We start from the raw sequence: 25204 nt of genomic DNA, 5'->3' as shown, positions 1-25204 counted from the left end.
CTCTCCCCTCCGCCCCGCCAGGCAACAAGGGCTCGACCCTGAGAATAGGCTCGTCAGCTGGGGGGCAGGTCCCAGCTGGGGACAGCACATTGGGAGCCTGGCGCAGCAGTGGTTGGAAATAGACGGGGACAAACACACTGGAGGCCCCCAAGGGCAGGGAGGCCGGGCGGGAGAAGGGGGGCCTCCTGGCTGAGCTGCTCCCTGGCCAGGCAGGGCTGGGCAGCAAGGAGGCAGCGGGCAGAGGGGGGAGGTGGGGAGGGGAGGCCTGGATAGAGAATCGAGGCCCAGCCCCTTAGGTCTGGGGAAGAAAGGGAGGACTCCTGGGCCTGGAAGAGGAGACATGCACCAAGCAGGTGGGATCTGAGGCTAAATTCGCTGAGGGAAGGACAAACCCCTCAGGGTCACAGACTGACATCCAAGTCCCCCCCCTCCCTCCCCGTCCCATTTGAGGATTTTCACTCCCTCATCTGCCCAGCAGCTCACCAAGCATGAGCAACCTGGGACTGGAGCCCTGACTCTGGAGTCATTGCTCAACCACTAACGACCTGCACGCCCGTGGCCACGTCACTCCCCCTTTCTGGTCTGGTTTCTTCTCCCCCCAAAACCCAGACTGGATTACATGCCCTCCAGGATCCCTTCTGGCCTGAAACTCCACTGACCCTCTTCTTTCATTCTTTCCTTCACTCTCCCCCTTTCTTGCTGGCTCACCCTCTCCTGCTCACGGCAGGGGGCTCCTTCATTTCCTGGGACACTCCCTCTGCATTCCTGCCTCCCTGCTCCTGGCCAAAAGGCCCTCCCTTCCACCCGCCCCCTGGAACGCTGCCCCCCCCCCCCCCCCCCCCCCGCCTTCTGCCGATCCAGAGCCTGTCACCTGGCTGGAATAACAAAGAGCCTCGGACAGCAATGCCCGTGTTGGCCATTATAGGAAATGACTTTTATAAAGTAGATGAAGTACTTCTGACAACGTAACGAAAAAGGTCATTATAAAGACCACGTACGGCCCTAGAGAAAGGGGGATTATGACAATACGTGAAAACAGAAAAAATACAAAATACGCACGATGATTAACACGATATAGGATTTTGTATATTTGAGGAGGGGAAAAGGCACAAATAAAATGGCTGTTTCAGAGGCGTGGGAGTAGGGATGGTTGGTGATTATGTTCAAGGCAATCTGCTATTATGGCAATTTTCTCTCTAATACAAACATTGCTTTTGGAATTTAAAAAACCCGGCGCTCTCCACTCCCTCCTGCTCCCCCTCCCCCAGAAGCCTCCCTGCCTGCAGCCCATGAAGCTCTTTCCTTCTTTGAATTCCTGTGGCACACACACACACACACACACACACACACACACACGTGTATGTCCCTCTTACTATGCATGGAACGGTGGGAGACAGGAGAGCACGCGGAGGGCCAGGCGCCCAGGCTGCTCCCAGCACTGGCTGCCCTGCCCACTGGCTGCCCTGCCCACTGGCTGCCTGCTCTTAGACACATTACTGAACCCTTCATGCCTCAGCTTCTCATCTTTAAAGCTGGGGTCACTTTCCTATCCCATAGGGGGCTCTGAAGGTCGCCCCGAGATAAGACTGTAAGCCTCAGCCCCACGCTGGGCTCACGGTCAGCTCTCGGATGTAATCGTCATCATTACTGCCTCTTGCCTTGTTCCCTCACGGCCAGACATGTACTGAGATGCTTGTCTTCCAAATGGCCATCGATTCCTTGAGGCCAGGCCCCTACACCCCTCGGAGCGGTGGGGCACACGGCAGATGCACAGTAAGTCCCCGTCCCTGGCTCTTTTCCATGCATGCTGCCCTCAGGCGCACCAGACAGGTAAGAGGCCTGAAGCCCCTCCTACGTCCTAAAGCAGGATGCTAGGGTGGAATACCACCCGACTCCTCCTCCACGCCACGAGCCATGCCAGTGCCCCTCACCCAGCCTGGGCGACTCCCTGATGAAGACCTGGGGCCCAGGGACACAGCACAAGGGAGAGAGCACGGCCTTTTCTGTGCACTGTCAGCAGAGGCACCTGGGCCTCAGTGAACGCATCTGCAAAATGGGGAGAATACGATTGTCATCCTCCTTGCAGGGCTGTTGCAAGGGTCAAGAGAGAACATTGGTAATGAGCAGCGCCATCTGTCTATCCCTAATGCCACCCCCCGCCCCTCAGCCCCAGGCCCCACTGCCATCTCAAGCAAACCCAGAGCCCGAGACTCTATTGGAGCAAATGCTTAGGAGATGGGGTCCCGTGCTGTTGTCTGGAGGGGCTGAGCCAGAAGGGGCTTAGAAAGAGGCGGGGAGGGGGGAAACCGGGTGGGCCTTTCCCCCGCCTTTCTGCAGGCCACCCGAACATCCCCAGGGACCCGGCCCGCTGCCAGGCCACCTTCAGCTCCATCCTTGGCGCCTGCTGAAGGGGAGCAGAACCGAGCGCCAGATTCCTTTCCTTGGACACGTGGCAGCAAGGGAGGTGGCAGCAGCTGTGGGAACAGACCGTCCCGGGGCTCCGTGGGGCCCGGCCACGTGGGAACGGCTCGGTGCAGGCTCCTCCCCCAGCCCGGCCATCCTTGGTACCTCCGAGGGCAGCCACAGGGTGACGGGGACTTCACCGGGCCTGGCACAGCCCTGGTGAGGAGGCCCTCCCGCTCCCCAAGGCACAGGAAGGCCTGCTGGGCGCTCCGTGGCTGAGGGCCCAGGGCTGCACCTCGGGAGCTGAGGGCCCGGAGCCTTCAAAGCCCTCGGCGGACGCTGGTTCTGAACGGGCCGCTCACAGGCCCAGGTCAGCTGGCAGCAGGAAGGTTTGTGTTTCTTTTAATATCACTCCCAGGCATTTAACATTCCTCGAAGCTTAAACACAGAAACGTTTTCCCTAACAGACTGTGCTTTCTGCTTTGCCAAACATAACCTGGCTTCCTCCCCCTCCCCCACGGCCTCCATCTGCTCCGTCTCCTCTCCGAGAGGCAATGATTTATGCTGCGCTTCCCCCGGGGCTGGTGAGGCTGACAGAGTGAGGAGAGGAAGCAATAGGGCTGCAGGTCCAGGTGGGGACAATGCCATCGAGCCCTGGGGGGACCCTGGGTCTGGAGGGGTCAGGGCCCCTGGGACTCACTGAGTTGGCTGCGCTGGACACTCCCTTGAACTCTTCTATCCCACGGCCACCAAGGTGCTGGCACATGGCAGCCGGTCATAGTTCTTGGCGGGGTGTCTCCTGGGCTAGATGGGCCAGCCCAGAACCCCCTCCCTGCCTGTCCCTCCCACCTGCCCAGGAACTTGAAAATGGGTCCCCCACTCCTTACCCCCGCAGGAAGTAGGTTTCCAGGGCTGAATTGAGAGAGAGAGAGAGAGCTCTCTTCAGTCCCCTTTTCCTAAATCATGACTAAAATAATGAAGGACTGACTTATGGTTGCCTGGCAACACCATCTCTCTGGAGACAGTGCTGAGGAGAGGGGCACAGGTCCCCCAGAGTTAGGAAAGGATGTGCTCAGGAACTTGGGGCAACTTGAGGCAGATGGCCAGGACCCCACCAAATGGAGTCCCCACCCCCCCCTTCAAACACTAGAGCAGCGGTCGCCAACCGGTGGGCCGTGGGCCACGGGTGGTCTGTGAGGTCCGAAAGGTTGGCGGCCGCTGCACTAGAGCCTGAGACGGGGGAGCAGGAAGCCCACACAGGTCCCCAAGGGGCGATGCTACTAAGAACACCCAGCCAAGAGCCGGTTACCAAACTCGAAAGCCTCAACCATCAGAGAGCCAACGCTTCCTGCAAACACGCACCGCTCAGCTCTCTGCACCCACATCCCCGCTGTGGCAACTGTTCGTAAGCCCGGAGCACCGCATGCCCGCGGCTCAGTCCCAGTGCGGCCAGTTATGGTTCCCTTGATTTCATGGTCACAGAATCGACCCCCGAACCAGGCCACTCGTGTCCTGAGCCACACAAGGTGCCCGGTGGGTGTGGATGGCTGCCTGCCCGCCCATGTCTGCATCCTCTTCACAGGAAAGTAAAGAACAGCCATTTCCAAAACCGGAAGAATTTCCAGAGACACGGGCTGCAAAGGACCCTTACCCGGCATCGTTAGCAGGCACCAAGAAACACCGCTGAGGCGCGCCCCCCTCACACCGGCCCACAAAACCAACCCTACACCAGTGAACTCGAGGGACGACGGGTAAGGCCCAGCAGCCCCAGTGACAAGCCCTCCGCAGCCCAGCAGGTCCTAAGCCCCTCCAAATGCTGGGCCTCACACCTCCGACCACAGACACTGCTGACCAAGCACCGCCTCGCGGGTACAGCCTCAGCCTCCTCAGCGCAGTGCGCCTGGGAGAGGCCACCCGGAGACCAGAGCTGGGAAGGCAAAACACAGGAGCGTGGGGGACCCACCTGAGCCCGGTGTGGGAGCCCCGGGGACCTGGCGCACAGGGGCGCCGGGGGCTACAATAAGATGTCCTCTCCCGCAGGGGGAGCCAGCCGGCCGGGAGACGCCCCAAACCAGCACTGAACCCGCGTCACAAAAGGCCAAGCACCTCGACCGAGAAGGCCAGTGAGAAGGACGCCTTCCCAACGGGCACCACCTCCAGCCGTGGCGCCGTGGCCGCGTCGGGACCTCACCTGGATCTGCCCTTTGCCCATGATCTTGTCCACGATCTCGTTGTTGTCCTTGTTGACCTTGGTCTTGTCGTAGCATTTCTCGTAGCACAGGATCCTCAGGCACTGGGAGCCCTCCAGCTCGATTTCAAACTCCTGAGGGAAGACGGAGCGGCTTAGAAGGGTCCGGAGCCACTGAAGTGGGAGACACGGCTTCCTGGCAGGTGGGGGCCCCAAGGCTGAGAAGGGGGTGAGGAGGGCCCACGGGGACCGCATCGCGAGGCAGGGAGGGGCGTCCTGGCTTTCTGGGGCTCCAGGGCCTCCAAATCACTGAGGAAGTGGGGTCTGGGGCCTGAGCGGAAACCCCGTGTCTGGACATAAGCACGGGATCCGAAGTCAAATACGCAGGGATGAAGGGCAGAGGGGTGAGGGACAGAGCGGGCCCAGCCACCCCCAGCCAACAGGACGTGAGCACAGGGAGTGGGGTGGGCCTGGTTGGTGGTGACAAGCTCAGGGGCCCCTGGGGGGCACACACCGGCCCCCGCCACTCACCTCGTCCCACTTGGGCTCTGTCGTGTCCCGAAACACCCTGGTTTTGGCTTTGCTGACAAAATAGCCAAAGGAATCCACCTCCAGGGTACAGTACAGGTCTGCAGGGGGACAGGCAGAAGCACAGAGTGAGGCCCGGGAGGAAAGGGGTTAACACTCTGTCCCTCCAGCACCAGGAGGTCCCTCAGGCCCCTGCCCACAGCCGTGAGCCTGGCCTCTTCCCACTGCTCTGCTCTCCTCCCAGGCGGTGCTGCCCTCCGGCCTCATTCACCGCCCTCCCGCCATGCTGGTCTCCTCCCCAGCGTGCCCAGCTCTCCCTGCCTAGGACCCTTGTTGTTCCTTCACCCCTGAACTTTGCCTCCTCACCACTGAGGCCTCCTGGCACCCTCCTCCCCACACACACTGATTGCAGGTCCTTTACCAGGCGGCCCTGGCATTTGAGGTGGGGCCTCCGGAGGGTCTACGGCCTCCGCGGCTGGAAGCTGGAGTAGCCCCGTCACTGAGACACCAAAGTGCCTCCCACATTCCCAGCGCTCACACTGTTGTCTTCATCCCACGGAACTGTACCTGCAGCTGTCTTTTCTGTCTCTTTCTTATCTCCCGCCCCTCACTGCAGCCACACCATGCAGCAGCAGCCTTGTTTTCTTAGCCACCGTATGCCTTTCATACAGGGCTGCACACAGCGGGCAAGCCCTATTAGATAGCTAACAGCGTCTCCCCGTTTGCCGGATGAGAACATGGAGTCAGAGAGCGAGGGAAGGATGTAACGTCACACAGGATCAGAAGCCCAGGGCTCCGCTCCTCTCCTCTCCGCCAGCCCCACGTGGCTGAATGAATGCAGCTCTTACCACCCCCAAGTGCTGCAGGTAACTGAGGGGTGGAGGGCTGGGGGTGGGCGTCTGGGGAGCTTTCCCTAGTTTTTCAATCTTTTTTGAAAAAATATTTTCATTGATTTCAGAGAGGAAGGGAGAGGGAGAGACACATCAATGATGAGAGAATCACTGACTGGCTGCCTCCTGCACACCCCCTACTGGGGATTGAGCCTGTAACCCAGGCATGTGCCAATCAAACGGTGACCTCCTGGTTCACAGGTTGATGCTCAACCACTGAGCCACACCAGCCGGGCAGTGTTTCCATCTTGAATCAGGGCCTTTCTCCCCTCTACCCTGAGACCTAGCAGACCAGGCCACAGCACTGGGTGGTCTCCCAGGCCCTGGGGGTCACCCAGGCACTCTGCAAACCCACCTGCTCCCTCTAGGGCTGGGACCCGGCAGCCCCCTTCTCCCCCCACGGGAGCTGCCAAGGCTGTTCTCCAGGGCAATGTGTGTGTTGGGGCTCAGCTTTGGAGCACTACAGCCAACTCTGTGCAGGGTGACTCAAGGGGCAAAGGGCAGAGGTCAGAGGGTGGACATACAGCTCTGGCCCAAGGGTTGCCCAGCTGGGCTGTTTTCCGTGAGAATGGAGGTGGAGCTGCCCCCGAGGTGTCTCCCACTGAGCACGCGGGGATCAGAGCACATGGGGGTGTGCGTGCAGGTTAGAGGTGAACCATGTCAGAGGCCCTAGCGCCTGCCTCAGCCAGTCAGTGCGGGTGACAGCGACGGAGGGGCGGGAAGGGCTGCCGGCTGATCCGGTGTGTGTAAATCCTCCGCCGAGGGCTACGGGCTAGTTCATGGGGAAAGTGGGGAGCAGTCAGATCGTCTGGGTCCAAACCTAGCTCTGTCCGAGTCACCAGCCTCTATGCCTGGTCGCGTTCACCTGTGACACAGGAGGCCCGTGGCGCCCGCCCCCCGGGCCTGACTGCAGACGCCAGGAGTTCACTGTGACAAGAAGCCACACCGAGATGCATAGGTTCCACCCCCTCGAGTCAGAGTGAGAGTCTGAGCCAGTCAGGGGGCCAGGGGAGGGAGGAAGCGAAGACAGCCTGGAGGTAAGGAGAGATGTTGTAGCAGCTCCCCCCATGGCTAACCACAAAGCCCAGCCCAGCCAACACGAAGCAGAGAGAGGAGGGGCGAGACATCTGGGCACCGTGGAGAGGGGAGGCGCGGGGTCCCGCTCCGTGGCTGGTATGACAGCCCTACGGAGCTTACCAACCACGAATATTCCTGGGCAGTGGCCCCCGTGGGTGTGGGGAGGGTCCACGTGTACACGCAGCTCAGCGGAGCGGTGCGCGCGGGGGTCCTGGCCACCCTGAGAGAGATGATGCTCTAAAGAGAAGGGCCTGGGCTCTGGCGGTGGAAGACGCGGATTCTACTCCACCGCCCACGTGACCTGCCTGTGCCACCTGGGAAATCCCCCGAGCCGTCGGGCCTCAGCTTCTTCGTGTAAAGGGAGAATGGTCTCGGTGAACGCTGCAGGATGCCAAGAGCATCGGAGCCGAGAACACACCTGAAAAGGCTTTGACCTTGCCAAGACGTCCCCCCACTGGCCACATCGGCACGTTCCCCAGCCCCTACGAAGGTGCCCGGGCACACAGCAGGTGTCTGGAAATGAACTACTTAGGCCAGCATTTCTGAGCTCCTACTCATCCAGCGACTTCCTTGCCCTCTAAGAACTCACAGTGGGAGAGACAAATTTTGAGTGACAAAGCAGCAGGACAGGTGCTGTAACCACGGTTAGCCCTGGGGTGATGGGAACACAGAGGGAGGGGGCCCATTTACCCAGGAACTCGGGCTTCACCGTCAATGTGTACTGAACGTCCGGTGTGTGAGCCAATGGCACAACCTCTGTGTGGGGCACTGTACGGGGAGGGGCAAAGGGCGGACCTCACCCCCCAGTGAGGAAGAGGAGGGAGTGGGAAGGGGCTGGCTGAGAGGAGAGGAGTCAGGAGCCCTGGTTTTCTGGTCCTGAGTGACGTGAAGTCCTTTTATCTCTCTGTGACTCGGTTTTCTCATCTGGCAAATGGGGAGAAACTATTACCCGTCTGACTCCCGGATTCCTACTGGAGACAAATTAGATAAAACGTGGAACAGGAGCTTGTGAAATACTAACAACTGCACAGATTCAGCGGGTGACGATAAAGGGAAGGAAAGGGGTGCGTGGCAGGGTGCCGGTTCTGCACACACGGTCATATTTAAGCCTGCTCTTAGGTCAGGGTTAATAAGTGCGATTGCCTTTTATGGAGAAAGAAGCTGAGGGTTAGAGACTAGTCCCAGGCCACACAGATTATAATCAGCACATGTGGGGTTGGAGTCCAGGAACCCCGACACCTGGGGGTGGGGAAGGGCCGGGCGGAGAGCAGACTTGGAGACAAGGGCTGGGACGATGCCCCTTGATGCCCAGAGCTGGCTCCTGGCCTTTGGGAGCCTGCCCCACATCTCCAGCAGCTGGCAGGGCCTCAGCCCGGCAGACGAGAGCAGAGCACGTAGGCAGTGGGAAGCCCCATGTGGGTCCACAGGGACTTTCTGTGACGGCTGAACAAGGGCCCACGCGGCCACTTCCTAGGGCTGGTGGTCAGGGACACTTACGTGCTGACTGCTTAAACCCCTTGGCGGAGTGGACGATGACATGAAGGAAGCCGTAGAGCCCTGGAGACTCGTCGTCTGCGAGAGAGAAAAGCCCCAGGGTGGGGGGTGGTGAGAGGCTCCTCTGCTTCACCCCCTCCTCACCCCAGACTGGCTGGGAGGCTCAAAGGGTGGGAGATACAGCCTACGCCCAGGGCTGAGAGCACCACCTGGTGGCCAGATGAAGAAGCTGCCGTTCCTCACTACTTCAGGACCCTGAGCTGGTGGTGCCCCTACTCCCTCCCCTCAGCCTGGGAGGCCGGTCCACACCTTCCCTCCTGGACCAGGGATTTTGTACCCTTCCCTCTCCCTCCAAGTCCTGCTATCCTGGGACTGCCCTTCTCAGCCTAGCCTTTCAAAGTAAAAATTAACCAACGTAAGTCACTCTGTGCCAATGCGAGAGAAGGTCCATCTCTACCTCCTCTTTGGAACACGGGGGCAGATACCCCCATAGGTGGAGGAGAGCCTGCCTTCAAAACCCCTTTCCAGCACCCCCGGGCAGTCAGAGCCTACCCACTCTGGGCAGTGACCAGCCCCGGGCTCAGCTCTGCCCTGCTCAAAAACCTCCCACAGGCTCCTGGGCTTGAGCAACACATTCCCTTGCTTGGCATTCAAGGCCTTCCAAGAGCTAACCCCTGGAAACTTCCGGCCTTATTTGTTATACACTATCCTAACCCATCTCCACTTCCTCCTTTCCCCACTCCCCACCCATGCTTGTCTTTTGCTTCCATTATCTGGCGACCAGTGTCCCAGAATCTTCTCTTGAGCCAGAGGGGACAGGGAGGGGTTGGGGCCATCTGGGGAAGAGACAACCCCGGGTTGAGCTTCCTGCGCTCCTGGCCACTGAGTCACCCCAGCCCACCGGAGCAGAGATCAGCCATTGGTAGCCGAGTGCCTGCTGGGTCCTGGCGGACAGCCCCAGCGCTGTCCTGGGGGGAGCAGATCTGCTGATGGGGCAATGCTGGGTTCCAGATCTTACCATCTTTATTGCTGGTGACAGGAATGTTGTGTACAGTCCTAAGTTTGAAACAGGATCCTGTGAGCACCTGGAGTTCCACTGAGCTCAGGACAAAGGCCTGGAGATCTGCAGGAGGAGCCGAGAGAGAGAGAGAGAGAGAGAGAGAGAGAGAGAGAGAGAGAGAGAGAGAAAGAGAGAGATCATCACAGGTCCACTGGGACCTGCTTCTCTCTTTGGGGGCTATTGCAGGGAAAAAGCTTAATTCTAGGGGCAGAGTTGGTCGTTGGAAAAAAGGGAAAGACGTGTGACCCCTCACATGGGGATAGTTGTGGGTGCTGTCAGGGGGTAAGAACAGGAGAGTCTAGCTGAAGGGGTTCATGTATGTGTGTATGAGAGAGGGATGGGGACAGGGAGAGTGGGGGGAGGGCAATCCTTGACTCTGGGGCTACTCCTATTGCTATTTCATTTTACGCCTTAAGCAAATCACCAATTCTTTGGGCCTCAATGGTTCAGAAACAGCAATGAAGTGCCGCCTGCCTTGGCACTTCAGAGGGGCTGTGAGGGCGGGAGAGGAGGCATGGGACACGAAGGTGCCTGGGAACTGTTGCTATGGGCCCCCTCGGGGCAGTGGAGCGGGGACCTTACCCTTCTTCTGTAGTTTCTGAATTGCTTCTCTCCACTCTGACCTTTCATAGTCCGAGGACAGTAGGAACAGGTAGCTCTGAAGAGAGGAGATGACAATTCAGAGGGGCGGCCATAGTCAGACCAAGCACATTCCTGCACCCCGGGGCTCCAACAAAGCTCCCTCCTACCCAGGTACCCCCTAGGCTTGGAGGAGGCAGCTGGGAGGAGAGCCTCCTTCCTGGGAAGCCCAGTGACAGGAGTGGCAGTGCCAATGATGGCCAGCAGAGGGCACTAGCTCCACACCACTGGGGAGAGGGAGTCCAGGGCAGGAGCCCTGGCAGCCTCCTTGAGAATTGGGGGCGGGAGTCCCTGATTCCCACAGGTCAGGGCTGGGAGCCACAGTGGGCAGCCCTGTACCCAGGAAGGGGGCTGTCTGTGTCCCATCCCCACCCTTCCTGACCTTTCCATTCCGATTGTGGATCCGAAATGGGATTGTGGGGGAATTGAGCAGCAGCAAGAACTCATTTTCAAACATCTTCTTCTTCAGGCGCTCGATGGCCCGGCTCTGGCCCTTGTTGGCTTTCTGCGGGGACGAGAGCAGAGAAGGTTTCCCTCACACTCAGACTCCACGTCTCCCTCAGCAGCTCTAGCACACCTTCCCCCGGTGTGTTAATCATTGTGTGTTTTTTTTTCCAATATTTTATGATGCTTTGACATCGTGGGAGGATTCCTGGCCAGGGAGAAAACTGTTCCTCCCAGATCCATGCTAATTTCTAACACAGTAAATGACTCCTCTGTGAGCATGTCTTTCAAATGCAAACCAGCTAATCCTGAGGCCTATCCCCAGCCACTCCTCTCTCTCTCTCTTTTTAAAAATTTTAAAAAATAAAATATATGTTTTTATCGATTTCAAACAGAGGAAGAGAGGGAGGGAGATAAACATCAATGATGAGACTCATTGGATGGCTGCCTCCTGTGCACCCCCTACTGGGGAGCGAGCTGCACCTGGGCATGTGCCCTGACCAGGAATCGAACCGTGACCTCCTGGTTCATGGGTCAACGTTCAACCACTGAGCCACACCGGCTGGGCTCCTGTATCTCTCACAGGTCATTCCCCTGCCCTCATCACCTAGGAGCAGGTACCAGATAACTAGGGGCGGCTCCTATAGCCCAGAGCCCCCCAACATTATCCACATTCGCCAGTCCTCGGCTGTTTCCTGCCCTGCCTTCCTTCCCCTTGGGAAGCACAACACAGGCTTTGGGCCACGTTTTCCCACGCTCCTTCTGCCTCCTGACCAAACCTGGTGCGAAATTTCCCACGTGGCCCTGCGTGGTGTGGCGCACGCCCCTCTCACGGACACTAATTAATAAAAATCTTCCTTCAGTCGCATAAGCCTCTCCATTCACCCTATTAATTAAACCGCAGGTACCATCAAGGCACGCTGCTTCAAAACCTCAGACACCGTTCAGCACAAAGCCCTAATTCCTGGCCTGGTGCACGGGGCCTGCCAAGGCTGGGTGCCCGCCTCCATGCCCTTCCTGATATCCCACCACGCCCCGCCCTGCACCCTCCACCTCCGCCTCAGGGTGCCATTCCCTCTAGTCGACCCCTTCCCTTTTATTAACTACCCTTACGCTTAAGTCTTGGTTTCAATGCCATCCTCAAACTCCACAGTTGAAATTCATTTCTGCAGCATTTTTTTTTTTTTTACCCACTAGACTAGCAAAATGGTAACAACGGCTTCCAGCCGGTGTTGTGACCGTGACTCTCACACGCTGCTGGTGGGCACATCATCGGATGCGACCTTTTCAGAGGTAAATCTGGCAATGAAATGCACAAGCCCCTTGCCCCAGACATCGCCCTTGTAGGGACTCTACCAGAGAGAAGACATAGGAGGGTGGTGATGGTTACTGCAGACTTGCCTGCCAAGAAGAGAGAGCCAGAAACAATCTAAATACCCAAATACGGGATTGTGCAGTCAAGCAACAGAATAGGATGCAGCTGTTAGAAAGGAGGTGCCCGGCGCCGAGAGCTCTAAAAGGTGCACTGTTCAGCGAAAAGCTTACGTGGCAAAAGGGCACCTGTAACCCAGTCTCATTAAAATACACACAGGCGTGCTGTGCGTGCCAGCATCCGCACAGGAGCCCAGCAGAATACACCGCAAACTGTTAACAGTGGTGGTGGGTGATGGCCAGTTGCATTCTACACACTCTGGTATTGTGACCTGTCCTTGTAACACGCCAGGGTTGCCTACGTGCAAAAACATGTTTATTAAAAAGTAAATCTTTTGCCCTGGGCGGTGTGGCTCAGCGGTTGGGCATCGACCTCTGAACCGGGAGATCGGGGTTTGATTCCCGGTCAGGGCACATGCCCAGGTTGCGGGCTCGATCGCCAGTGTGGGGCGTGCAGGAGGAAGCCGATCCATGATTCTCTTTCATCACTGATGTTTCTCTCTCTCTCTCCCTTCCTCTCTGAAATCAATAAAAATATATTAAAAAAAAAAAAAAGTAAATCTTTTGCCCTGGGCGGTGTGGCTCAGTTGTTTGACCAACGTCCCATGCACTGAGAGGTTGCGGGTTCGATTCCTGGTCAGGGCACATGCCCGAGGTGCAGGTTCAATCCCTAATAGGGGGTATGCTGGAGGCAGCCAATTGATGTTTCTCTCACCCCTCCCCTCTCTAAAAATGAATAAAAACATGTATTTTTTTAAAAAGTAAATCTGCTTCTTCTGTGACTCAGAGAACGACTTTGTTGTGCCTCTCCACTGACTCCTATCACGCGTGTCACATGTGGTCATAATGGGCGTAGCTGCCTCCTCCACCCGTGGGGAACCCTGGGAGGCTCTGACACAGCCCTTCGGCCAGCAGCCAGCGGAGCTCAGTTAGCACTGACTGAGCAGCAGGCCCCACCTACGCACCTGGGGCGGGAGCGCAGGCACAAAGCCTGCTGGCTCCCAGGACCAGGTGAGAAACAGGCGTGCAGGACGCCCCTGGGTGGGGATGGTGGGCAGTGCTAGATGGGGTGGAAACAGGCTCCACTGAGGCGGGTCGAGCCTGGCCATTCAGAGGGAAGACACCTGTGCTGGCCAGGCTGCTCCCTCTGGATGGATGCGCCCCAGTCAGACCCTCAGGCCCAACGCCCCGGGGCTTTTACTAGGGGCTTCTCCCCTGTTCAAGGAGAGGTGTTTGAGCTGAAAGGATCCTTAGAGGCCATCTGCTCTTGTACTCCTGGACAATCCTTCAGGAAGCAACTCTTTATGAGGTGTCAAGGACTGGGAACATAACTGAATAAAAGTCTCTCGCTAGAGTTCAAATCCTATTGAGCAAGGGAAAGCAGTACCTATTAAGCAAAGCAAAGAGGCAAACATCAGGAACCAGGAAGTAGGGCACCCAACCCACACTGCAGTGGGTGGATATCAGGGAAGGCTCCCCGGAGGAGGTGAGGCCCAAGCAGAGCCTGGATGGGTGAGGAAGAGACCAGGCCAACCAAACAAGCCCCTCCCTGCCCTGCCTGCCTTTATGGAGAAGGCTCCCCCTGGGTGCTTTCAAATACACTGAGTGGCCAGATTATTATGATCTCTGAACGCATAATAATCTGGCCACTCAATAATAATATCCTCTCTAATAAAATGGCAATATGCAAATTAACCATCACTCCGCCATATAAGCCACGCCCACCAGACAAGCCACGCCCACCAGCCAATCAGGACGAGTATGCAAATTAACCCCAATCCAAGATGGCTACAGCCACAGAGAGCAAGGTTTCCCAGGTAACAGAGCAAGCCAAGCTTTCCATAGCAGTTGCAGGCCTAAGCCTCCACTCAAGCTACAAAGTTCCAATTATAGAAGGTAAACAAATTCAAACAAATGGCGGCAGAATGGAGCTTGAGAGAGCAGGCCAGGGTTGCCGGCGCCAACAGGGGAAGCAAAGCTTTCCGCACACCCTGGCCGTGCTCACCCGCTTAAGGCTACAAAGTTTCAACTGTAGAAGGTGAATTAACTGCCACAGAAAGCCGCCCCAGAAATGGCTGCCGCCCCAGGCTACAAAGTTTCAATTGTAGAAGGAAAATAAATTCCAGATACCAGGGCCTCCCCTTGGGTTGCCAGGGGGCGTGGCCGGCCTGCAAACCACCACAGGCCCCTCACCCAGGCCGCCCCACACCCCAAGGGAACCCCCACCCTTATCTGTGACACCCTTCAGGGCAAACCAGCTGGCCCCCACCCGTGCAGCAGGCCTCTATCCTATCTAATAAAAGAGTAATATACAGATTGATCATCACTGCAACACACAATATAGCTGCCCCCATGTGGTCAAAGATCCTGCCCCCATGTGGACACAAGATGGCCACCACAAGATGGCCAGCAGGAGAGGGCAGTTGGGAGGCACCCGGCCTGCAAGGGAGGGCAGTTGAGAGGGACCAGGCTTGCAAGGGAGGGCAGTTGGAGGTGATCAACCCTGCAGGAGAGGGCAGTTAGGGGTGACCAGGCTGGCAGAGGAGGGAAGTTGGGGGCAAACAGGCTGGCAGGGGAGCAGTTAAGCATCAACCAGGCTGGCAGCAGAGTGGTTAGGGAGTGATCAGGCTGGCAGGCAGAAGCAGTTAGGGGCAATCAGGAAGGCAGGCAGGCAAGCAGTTGGGAGCCAGCAGTCCTGGATTGTGAGAGGGATGTCCGACTGCCCGTTTAGGCCCGATCCCACCAGGATCGGGCCTAAACGGGCAGTCGGACATCCCTCCAGGAGTCCCAGATTGGAGAGGGTACGGGCTGGGCTGAGGGACAACCCCCCGCCATGCACGAATTTCGTGCACCAGGCTTCTAGTATATATATATATATATTAGAGGCCCGGTGCATGAATTTGTACATGGGTGGGGTCCCGCCAGCCTGACCAGGGGGAGGGGACATGGGCGGTTGGCCAGCCTGCCTGCTGGTTGAGGGGACAATCTGCATATTAGCCTTTTATTATATAGGATATACATTGAGTGGCCAGATTATTATGTGTTCAGAGATCATAATAATCTGGCCACTCAGTGTATATGAATTTAAGGCTCTGCATTTTCCTGAAAATAGCACTGTGGCTACATCCCATGGGTTCTGATACGTAGTGCTCTCCTTTTCATGCAGTTCTAAACAGTTTGCAGTTGCAATTTTGATTTCCTCTGTACCCTGAAAGTCTTAACTTTCTCGGCTCACCCTTAAATACATTCTAGTTGGTGATTTCTAGTTTTACTGCACTGTGATCTGTGAACATAACTGGTATGCTACCACTTTTTTTTTTTTAATTGACATTTCTGCCCGGCCGGTGTGGCTCAGTAGTTGAATGTGGACCTATGAATCTGGAGGTCACGGTTTGATTCCCAGTCAGGGCACACGCCTGTGTTGTGGGCTCAATCCCCAGTGTGGGGTGTGTAGGAGGCAGCCAATCCATGATTCTCTCTCATCACAGATGTTTCTATCTCTCTCTCCCTCTCCTCCCTTCCTCTCTGAAATCAATAAAAATACATTTTAAAAAATAAAAATAAAAATTGAGGTTTCCTTTGCAGCCTAATGCATGTTAAACGTTGGTGAATGTTTCACCGGTGTTTGGCGAGAATCTCAGTTCTCTGTCAGGGCACAAGCTTCTGTGCATTTTCAGACCAAGTGCGTGAACTGCGATATTCAAGGCCCTTCTCGCCCTCGGTTCTGCCTCCTTGATCTGTCAGTTTCGGAGGCTTCCCAGGTCCTCTCTCTCGTGCACGACCTGCTCTTCCTTAAGAAGGCCTTCTTCTCTTGCTTCCCTTTCCTACAGCGTTTGAGATACACTGTTCTCCGGGAAATCTCCGGTAATCAGCCCCACTCAATTCTGAGCACTGACTCCTTGGCCGGGCCTCCTCCATCTGCTCAGTGCTAATCTGCCACCATCAAAGCCTTTCCCTAAGCATTGTGCTGAGGCCTCCTACTCTTTCATCTTCCCTCCTTATCAGGCTCCCAGCCCTTACGACTTCCCCTCCCCGCACCTCCCCGTACACCGGGTTCAAAGGGCCCCCAATAAAAGCAGCCAACTTCCCTGTCCCAGCTCAGATGCAGGCCCTGCTCACCTCCTTCTGGATCTCACTCTTGAGGGCGGAGATCTTCATTTTCATGTCCTCCAGCTCGTGGTCCGGGAAGGGGTGCACATGGGGGCTGGCCTCGGACTCCTCGGGGGACGGAAACACGAGGTCGGCCAGAGGGATGTACCATTTGCAGTCATATTGCTGGTGCTTCCTGCAAACAAGCCAGAGGGAGACATGAGCCAGGAGGAACTTGGCTCGTTAAGCCCGGACCCAGAAACCACCGAAAAGGGTTTACTGAGAACTCGTCACAGGCAAACGCGATCCATGGTCCCCGAGGAGCCCAATAAGGAAACACGCACGCGGAGTAGGGACAGGCTTCCGGGGTCAGGCGGCGGGGAGGCCTTGCCTGTCTGCTGGTCCAGTGCGAGTGATTTTTTTAAACATCCCAAACCTCACCCTTTCCTATTCCCCGCCCCACACTCTCCCCTCCCTGCCAGCCTGTCCATATTAGCTCATACTCATCATCCTTCAGGCCAGAGACGGGATACAGATGTTATTGCGAATGCCCACTCTGACCCACAGAGGTGCCATGGGTGCCGGGTGGAGGATGATAAAGCCACGTTCACGCCCAGTGTGCAACAGTGCTCTGGTTCACTAGTAACGCCGGCCACGGGCAAAGGGCCGAAGGCATCCGTACGCTCGCTCAGGACGGCCATCTCTGCTTTAGAATCATCTCAGCTCTCGTTCCAGGGAGTCATCCCCTTTACCGAAGCTCACGACAACCTCTCCTCCTCTCACTTCCCCCGGAGCTGAGGTTTGGGCCTCTCCTCCCGGTCCCTTAGTGTTACTCACGGTCTAGCCCGTGGACTGACCATGAGTTAGTGTACTTGGCACACAGTAGGGGAAAGAAGGTGGGGTGAATACTGAATAACCCTTTGTGCTCATAGTGCAGCGTGGACCCGTCTCACTAAGTACAGAGATGGAGGTGGACAGACGCTTCCAGGCTGGAGAAAGGTTCATCCCAACTCCTCCACTCACAGTGGTGCGACCGTGGGCAGCTTCTGTAACTATCCTAATTTTTTTCTCTCCGTGAGATGCGGATAATAATACCTACTGTATAGAGTTGTTGGGACGATTAGAAATAACATATTCAAAGCATTTGTCATGACACCTGGCACGGCAGAACCACTCAACAAAAAATGACAGCAGCAGATTGAATGAATATTCACTGACTCGCAGTTAGCAAAAATGTTGGGCTGTCCGATAAAAGAAGAAAGTAAATCATGGCATATCCACTCGCAACATCACGCAGGAGAGTGAGATGATGATTATGGAGATGAGGCAGCCACAGGGAAAATGCTTATGACGTGAAATGGAAAAAGCAGAGCCCCAAATTGGGTATTCACTCTGATTACAAGTAGATGAAAAAACATAAGAACATTAAAAAAAAAGAAGAAGAAAGGAAATATAGCAGCAGGAGACTGATGCTTATGTTCGGATGGGTGATGGGGTTTCTTGTCTGTAATTTGGTTATATCATCTTTATAATTAAAAGCAGTTTATTTCTAGAAAAAGGCTATGCAGTAAAATGGAATTAATTAATACATTTTTAAAAGGGAAGACGATGCAGACTGCCCCAGGTTGCTAAGGGGCAGCAGGGTGGGTCGAGTTCCCCCCACAGCTCCGCGCCCTGGCCTCACGCAGACTCACCCCGCGGACGTCTTCTTCAGCTTGGCGCACAGTAGGACGTCCGTGAAGAGGAAGACGTGCCGCAGCTTCCGGGAGCCCTCGGACACTTCCACCAGGAAGCCGTCCTTCACCAGCTGCCGCGTCTGAGGGAGATAGATGCACGCCCACCCGCCTGCTCAGGGGGGCGGCCCGGGCCCAGCAGGCTCTAGGGCCCCATCCACTGGGGGGTGGGCTGCAGGGAGGGGCCGCAGTGCCTGGTGGTCACATGGGCGTGGGCTTGAGTCTAGACTTGGCCACTTCCCAGCCGAGATCTCGGGCGAGCTCCCTGACCTCTCTTCATCTCAGTGAAACTGAGGGATGATGATGTCAGCCCAAAGGAAGGAACCATCAAAACCAGTGTATGCAGAACGGCCCCAGGGCCCAGCACACCCTGGGGATCAGCAATGGGAACTTTAGCCCTCGCCGGTTTGGCTCAGTGGATAGAGCGTCGGCCTGCGGACCGAAGGGTCCCGGGTTCGATTCCAGGCAAGGGCATGTACCTTGGTTGCAGGGTCCTTCCTGGCTTGGGCCCTGGTCGGGGCACGTGCAGGAGGCAACCAATCGACGTTTCTCTCATATCAATATTTCTCTGTCTTTCCCTCTCTCCCATTCTTTCTAAAAAAATCAATGGAAAAATATCCTTGGGTGAGGATTAAAAAACAGAACAAAAAACAAGGGTACCTTTACACTTTTCCGCAGCTCCCAACAGCTCCCACCCGGATGGACCCTAGCTCCCGGGGACATGGTTCCTCTACCCTGGAGCATGAACACTCCCGCCCCCGCCCCCGCTCCACACCTCACACCCCACACCCCACTCCCCACACCCCACACCCCTGCCTAAGAAGTTGTTCTAGCTTCAGTTCAACTCCACCTGCAGATCCTCTCAGGCCGCTGATGCTACCGCTTCACCCGCCCCAGACGGATGGGAGGCCTGGCCACCCTCTGTGGGGCTGCAGCTTGTCCTGGGGAACCTGCAGCCACCTCCCACCTGGGTGCTGGATGGTCAAGAGCAGGACTCCCCGTTCCCTCCCTGCCAGCCTCAGGAGCAGCAGTCCCGGGGGCTGTCACAATCTGTCCCCGCCTTCCGTGGGTTGTGTCCCACGTGAGCTGCCTGCGTTACCACGTCAGGTGAGCCTGGGGAAAGTGTGCCATTGGAACGGTCTGAAACGGACAGTGCCGAGCCCTCCGGAGAGCGCTCCCTCCCGAGTCAAACCAACGAGTGATGTTCCAGGGTTTGCAAACCGGGCCGGGACAGCTCCCCGTGCCCATTAGTCACTCTCTAGATCCTGTCCCTCATTACCTCCCTCCCAGGAGACACTGGGGACTCGTAAATGTAACAAAGGAGCATAAACCCAGCCAGCCTGCGCTCCTAAACACCACTTCATTACTTCTCCTGCACCGGAGCACTGTACGTGGGCCAGGCCGCTGACCCGTGCCACAACTGTCTGATTCTTCAAACTGCTTCCCTTCACTGCCCCCCCCCCACACACACCGCACACCCTTCCGCCATAAGGGCCCCCGGGGAGCTGGAACTGCTGTGCCACTTCCAGGCGCCCACCTGGGACGTTCCAGTAACCTGGCTGCCTCAGCCACCTCTCCCACCAGCGTTTCCTGCTATGGGGCTGGCTCCCTCCTTCGTTTCTCCCACCTGCTCGTGCAGGCTGATCAGAGGCAGCTCAGAGCTCCCACTCCCCCAGACCCCCCGAGCTCCCTCAGACAGAGCCATTGCCTTCCAGGGGGGCCCTGAGGACATCATACTACCCATGAGGGGGTTGCATTCAAGAATGAGATGGGCAGAGCCCACCACGTCCCTGGCATGGGGACAGTGCCTGGGGCTTGCAGACAGATAATCCCTGCTGAAGAACCCCGCTCTGACACGATGGCTAAGAGATCTTGTGCCAGACCTGGACTGACTCCCCGGCCTCAGTTTCATTATGAAGATGAATGAGACACTGGGCTTGAAGCTGTTCGCCCCGGGCTCGAAGGCCTCTCCAGGGCTGGGAGTGAGGGATCCGGCTGGAGGGGCACAGGGCGGCGTGCCTGAGCGTCAGGAGAGCAGGGGTGGGTGACCTGGCCCGCTGGGTGAGAGGCTGTGCTGGGTCCTGAGCTCACCTCCCCTTTGGGGGTTGTGACAGCAGTCCGGCGGGGGTCAATGTCCTCATTGATGCTGGACAGGAAGTTCTGGGAGATGCGGAGGGCATCCTGAAGTAGCGGGTAGTCTGGGTGGTCCACGGGCGTGTGCTTCAGCAGGTCCTGGAGAGGGTTGGGGTGGTGAGTTGAGAGGAGTTCTGGGGCTCAATAAGAAGACAGTGGGGAGCACGAATTCTCACTAAAAGAATTCCGAGGGGGGCACGCGGGGACCCACACTCTAGTCTGGTCATGCCTGCAAAAGCTGAACTAAAGTTAGGGGCAGCAGGGGTGAAGGCAGTGGTGCCCCTTTATTTTGCTGAGGTCATTACTCTTCGCCCCCGGGGTGTGGGGGAGCCATGTGGAGCCTCATCACACCCATCTAACCACCCACAGCTGCTCCTAGGACACTGGAGACCATCAGGCAGGGGTGGGGGTAGGGAGGCAGGAAGTGCCTGCCTCCTAGGGTGCATCTGGCCAAATGTCACGCTTAGTAGCCCGGTTATATTTAGGCCCTGGCCCCGCCGACATGGTTTCCACAGGCCAGGCAGGCAAGTCGGGGTCCAGGGACCCTCCGCCCAGTTTCCCAAATGGGCTGCTCTCAGTGGCTCCAGCACCTGCCCACCCTGGGCTCGGCCTCCCCTGGGTCCTGACCGGTCCCGGCCGTGCAGGGGCTGACACTCACGTGCAGGACCAGGGTGCTCCTGGTGACGCGGTCGATGGGCTTGTAGAGCAGAGCTGTAGGGGAGGGCAGGGAGGAGACGGGACCGATGGAATCAGGAGCAGCTGGAGACCTCAGGAACCAGCCTTGCTCCCCGACCCGCCTCGCTCCCCTGCACGGACACCCACCACACAAGCGGGCTCCGCAGCAACCTGCAGCTCCAAGGTCACCCCAGGCAGGCCAGACCGCACGGCGGGGGACACACAGCCCTGGCAGCCTGGGCCCCGCCCCCCAGATGCCATTTCCTCCAGGGCCGTCCCTAGACCTGCCCTGGCCTGACCGGGCTCAGAGCGGATGCAGGTGCTCCTTTGTACGCCCCTCCATGAATCGCACAACGGTGTCTAGCCTTGCCCTCCAGAGCTCCAGCACACTCGGGGTCACACCTGGGACCCCAGAATGTGGGAAGGAGACACGCTGCTCCTCCAGGGAGGCAGCTCCCCCCGGCCCGATCACGCTCATGCCCATCTGGCCCCCGGTCTGGCACCGCCAGCTGGAAAGGGCAGGCTTCCTCTGACCCCAGTCAGCCTCCTCTCCACGGGGAGACCCCTCTCCACGCACTCAGACCCCCAGACAAAGCAGGGCAGGCTGAGGGGGGCAGGCCCGCTCCCCACAGAGAGGGTCTGCAAGCAGCCCGTGGCAGCTGAGGGGGCAGAGACTCCCTGAAGGAATGCCAGTGGGGCCTCTGGGAGCTCGGAAGAGACAGAAAAAGGCGAGCTCAGCAGGGCCCCCACTCGCCACCCCCTCGGTGACAGGACACCGAGTGAGGATTGCTGGGATTCAGCAGAGACAGGTGGAAGCGGCAGCTGGCCGACCAGTACTTCCCAACGGAGCGGCCTGCGAGCAGCTGTGCCTGCCTCTCCCGTATGGGGGGCTCGGCCTCAGTCCTGCACCTGGAGGCCTCTGGTCATGGGGTCGTGACCTCTGTCCTCCTGCCATGGGAGCCATGAGGCAGGATGCCGGTCTGGGGAGGAGGACCCTAGACTGGGTGCCCCGTAGGGCCAGGTTGTGACAGGTCTCAGAGCTGACACTCAGCCCTCACACCACCAGAGCCCCCCAAAGCCCTAGATGGAGATGCCCCGTGTGCTGCTGAGCAGGCACTCTGGGAACCATCTGTGGCTGCGGAGAGGACGGCTCAGTGTGCGCCACGGCCTGCTCCGCAGTCTGTGCTCGGCTGCCCATTGGAATCACCGGGGAGCCCTTAAAGGACACAGCTGCCAGCCTCGCTCTCCGCACCGCATCAACCGAATCCCAAACTCTGCCGGGTGGAACCTGGGGGTCCACTTTTTCAATCCTCACCCGAGGATATGATTTTATTGATTTTAGAAAGAGAGGAAAGGAAAGAGAGGGAGGGAGGGAAGAAAGGAGAGAGAGGGAGAGAGGGAGAAAGGAGGGAGGGAGGGAAAGAGGGAGGGAGGGAGGGAAGGAAGGAAGGAGGGAGGGAGGTGGGGGGAGGGGGAGAGAGAGAGAGAGAGGGGGAGAGAGAGAGAGAGAGAGAGAGAGAGAGAGAGAGAGAGAGAGAGAGAGAGAGAAACACTGATCTGTTGCTGTCCTGACCAGGGAATGAACCCACAACTTGGGTATGTGCCCTGACCAAGAATCGAACTGGCAACCTTTCGGTGTACAGGACGATGCTCCAACCAATGGAGCCACACCAGCCAGGGCTCAGCATTTTTAAGAAGCGCCTTTGCTAATTCTGATGGTGGAATGACTGAAAACCACTGCTTCATGCACACACACTTCCCATGACTCACTGGCAGCCCCTTCTTAATTAGGCAAGGTCTAGAACCCCTCCCCATGGGCGACGGGAGCCAGAGGGACAGGACCAGGCTTGGGGTATCCCGGGACAGTGAGCGTAGAGCCCCATTCTCAGCCCAGGGGGGACCCAGCCCTGAGGCTGTTCAGGGTGTCCATGTGGCTTAGCTCATCCTGGGGGGGAATCACACCCCGAGAGCCCCAGAGACCCCAGAGAACGTGCGGGTGCAGCGGACACCTGCCAGGGCGGGCCTGGCGCTCGCTCGCTCGGGAAAGCGGATACTGCTGCGTCAGCTCCCTCGGTCCCTCTTTCGGCCCCCGGGGGTAGAGGTTTCTGACTAAGCTCAGAGGTCTGCACAAATGGTGGGTTGGGTTTCACAGGGGCTATTAATATGCCTGTAGTCACCTCATGAGCCCACCTGACGGGGTGCGGAGGGAAGGGCAGCTGGGGGCAGTGAGGGGAGAGGGACGTGCAGGGAGAAGGCCCGGGGACACAGCCACGTGTGGAAGGAACCAGGGCGGGAAGAGCGGCCTGATGTCCACGCTTCCCACGGCTCCCCTACGCCTGCTTCCCCCGAGAATGCCGGGCACGGAGCCCACCTGTCCCCCTTCGCCTGTCCCGCCGCTTCCCTGCCCCCGCTTCTCCCGCTCTCCCCACTCCTCGCCAGGCGGTCCTGTTCCCAGAATAGACACCGTTCACCAAGTTGCAACACCTGCCTGTCCCCCTCCTCCAGGAAGCCTTCCCTGACCAGGACTTCTGCAAACAAAACCCACAATGTCTAAAAGTCAGACCCCTGCCATGAGCAAGCTGGCTCCCTCTAGTCTGCTGGGTACTTGGCTCTGCGTCCGTCCGATGGTACCGCTTCTACGCATGCTTTCCTTGGATTAAAAGGGGAAGGAGTTATCACTAGCCCCATCTCACGAGGAGGAAACTTCTCCAGGGCACAGGGAAGGTAGATAAGTTGTTCTTGGAAAGCTTCACCAGGAAGGAGCGGGCGAGCCGGCCTCTCCTGTTGCCCAGGTGAGCCCCCTCCTCAGGGGCCTGGGCCACGCATGACTTCCCTTCACACCCTCCCACCCCCAACAGAATCTGGCACGGAGCCCCCAAGAGCTCAGCAAACAACCACAAAGGCAGACAACGCCGGAGGGAGCCCCAAGTTGCAGCCTCTCTGGGACCCTCAGAGCGGGCCTCTCCAGGAGGGGCCGAGAAGATTGTGAACAGTGTGCTCAGCAAGGGCTCATTCACTCCTCACTCCCCACGCTGATGCTGATGCTGACGCTGACTTCAAAGGCAGCATTGCAGGGACGGAGGAACCCTGACGTGCAGGTCCCAGGCCTGGGTCACAAGACGGAGCTTCCTTTTGGGGAGGAAAGAGGAAGCAAAGGCCGACCCCTCCTTTTCGGGGAGGCAGAGCTGAGATCTGATCAACGCCTAGGCCAGGGCAAAAGCGCATTTCCCTCGGAAGCTCAAACAGCCTAGTTCAAGTGCACGCTCCGCTCAACCCCGGGCTGCCCGAATCCGAGCTCAGGGACCGGAGCACCGGGGGGCTTCTCCCGGCGACCAGGCTCCCCACAGCGGTCCTGCCTCAGGGCCGCCTCCGCCGTGAGCCGTCCTGGCCACAGGACACGGGAGGAGGTTAGGCACACAGGTCTCTGGGAAAGAGCCCAGGAAGCCCCATCGTCTCTCCTCCAGCAAACTGTACCCCCTTCAGCCTTTGACAAGGAGCTCCCGGTTGCCACGGAGATGTGAAAGCAAAGTGACCGGGAAGGGTGCAGAGACAAAACGCCTGGTGGGAGGGAGGAGAGGGCCACTCCAACATCGGCGCGGAGGTCACACCGGACCCCGGGCCCCTGCCAAAGGCAGCCGGCGTCCGACCTAAGGCGTGCTTGCCCCCGAGAGCAGGGCCACCTGCTTGCCTAGCCCCCCTTCGGCCTCCTGAGAGCCGGAGCCTGGCTGACAGCACCTGCCTGTCCCAGGGCACCCTGGCAAAGAGGCTACTCGGACCCCTTCCACGGTAAGGTGGGCGAGCGACCTTCACCACAGCAGCTGCCACGCCCCCTGCCCGCCAGCATTCCCTGCCACCTCCTGCGCTGAGTGCCCAGACCTCAGCCCCAGGTCTCCGGAGGCCAGAAACACACCCCCTGGAGCAACCCCTCCCTCCCTGCTCTCCCACCGCCCTGTTCTGAGGGGAGACCATCTCCTCTAGAAGGAGTGTGTGCACTCTGAGCACACAATGCCCTGGCCGCCAACCTCCTCTCCTCTCCCTGGAAACAAAGAAACTCCCAACTTCTCCCTCTCCCGGGGGCTGGCGCCCTCCCCGTCCAGGGCACTGCTGTCCAGGCCATCTGTCATTCTCCGAGCGGCCCCCGAGGACCCCTCTCCAGCCCAGGTTGCCACACCCGCAGGTGCAGTCTTGTCACTTTCTGTCCTTAACAGCCTCTCCAGGAAGTTGCACACAGCCCCTCAAGCGAAGCCACCGATTCCACGCAGATCTTGGGGTTGGGGGGGTCGGTATCTGGACCTTCTAGCCTGGCCCCTCCATTTCTAAACCATCCCTGCCCAGCGTGGCCCCCAGACTTCAATTTCAGGCTGGAAGCTGGCCGGAATGGGGACCCAGCCACTTGCGTCCCCTCCCTTCCCTGCTGCTC

At 58.1% G+C, this 25204-nt stretch overlaps 1 protein-coding gene across 3 annotated transcripts in view; it reads right to left on the bottom strand.

Annotated features, from left to right (window-relative positions):
* Nucleotides 1–25204, bottom strand: part of ABR (ABR activator of RhoGEF and GTPase) — a 187868-nt gene that overhangs the window by 33007 nt on the left and 129657 nt on the right. For all 3 annotated transcript variants that reach the window (XM_079798863.1, XM_079798864.1, XM_079798865.1), the window contains 10 exons: nt 20768–20820; nt 20068–20208; nt 17938–18059; nt 16274–16439; nt 10662–10784; nt 10223–10298; nt 9599–9703; nt 8584–8658; nt 5123–5220; nt 4595–4726 (listed from right to left, as the gene is read on the bottom strand). In XM_079798863.1, coding sequence (XP_079654989.1) covers nt 4595–4726; nt 5123–5220; nt 8584–8658; nt 9599–9703; nt 10223–10298; nt 10662–10784; nt 16274–16439; nt 17938–18059; nt 20068–20208; nt 20768–20820 — 1091 coding nt within the window. The remainder of the gene's footprint in view (nt 1–4594; nt 4727–5122; nt 5221–8583; nt 8659–9598; nt 9704–10222; nt 10299–10661; nt 10785–16273; nt 16440–17937; nt 18060–20067; nt 20209–20767; nt 20821–25204) is intronic.

Source organism: Cnephaeus nilssonii (assembly GCF_951640355.1).
Source record: "Cnephaeus nilssonii genome assembly, chromosome: 19".
NCBI classification, from domain to species: domain Eukaryota; kingdom Metazoa; phylum Chordata; class Mammalia; order Chiroptera; family Vespertilionidae; genus Cnephaeus; species Cnephaeus nilssonii.
This window is presented reverse-complemented; position numbering and strand designations above follow the sequence as displayed.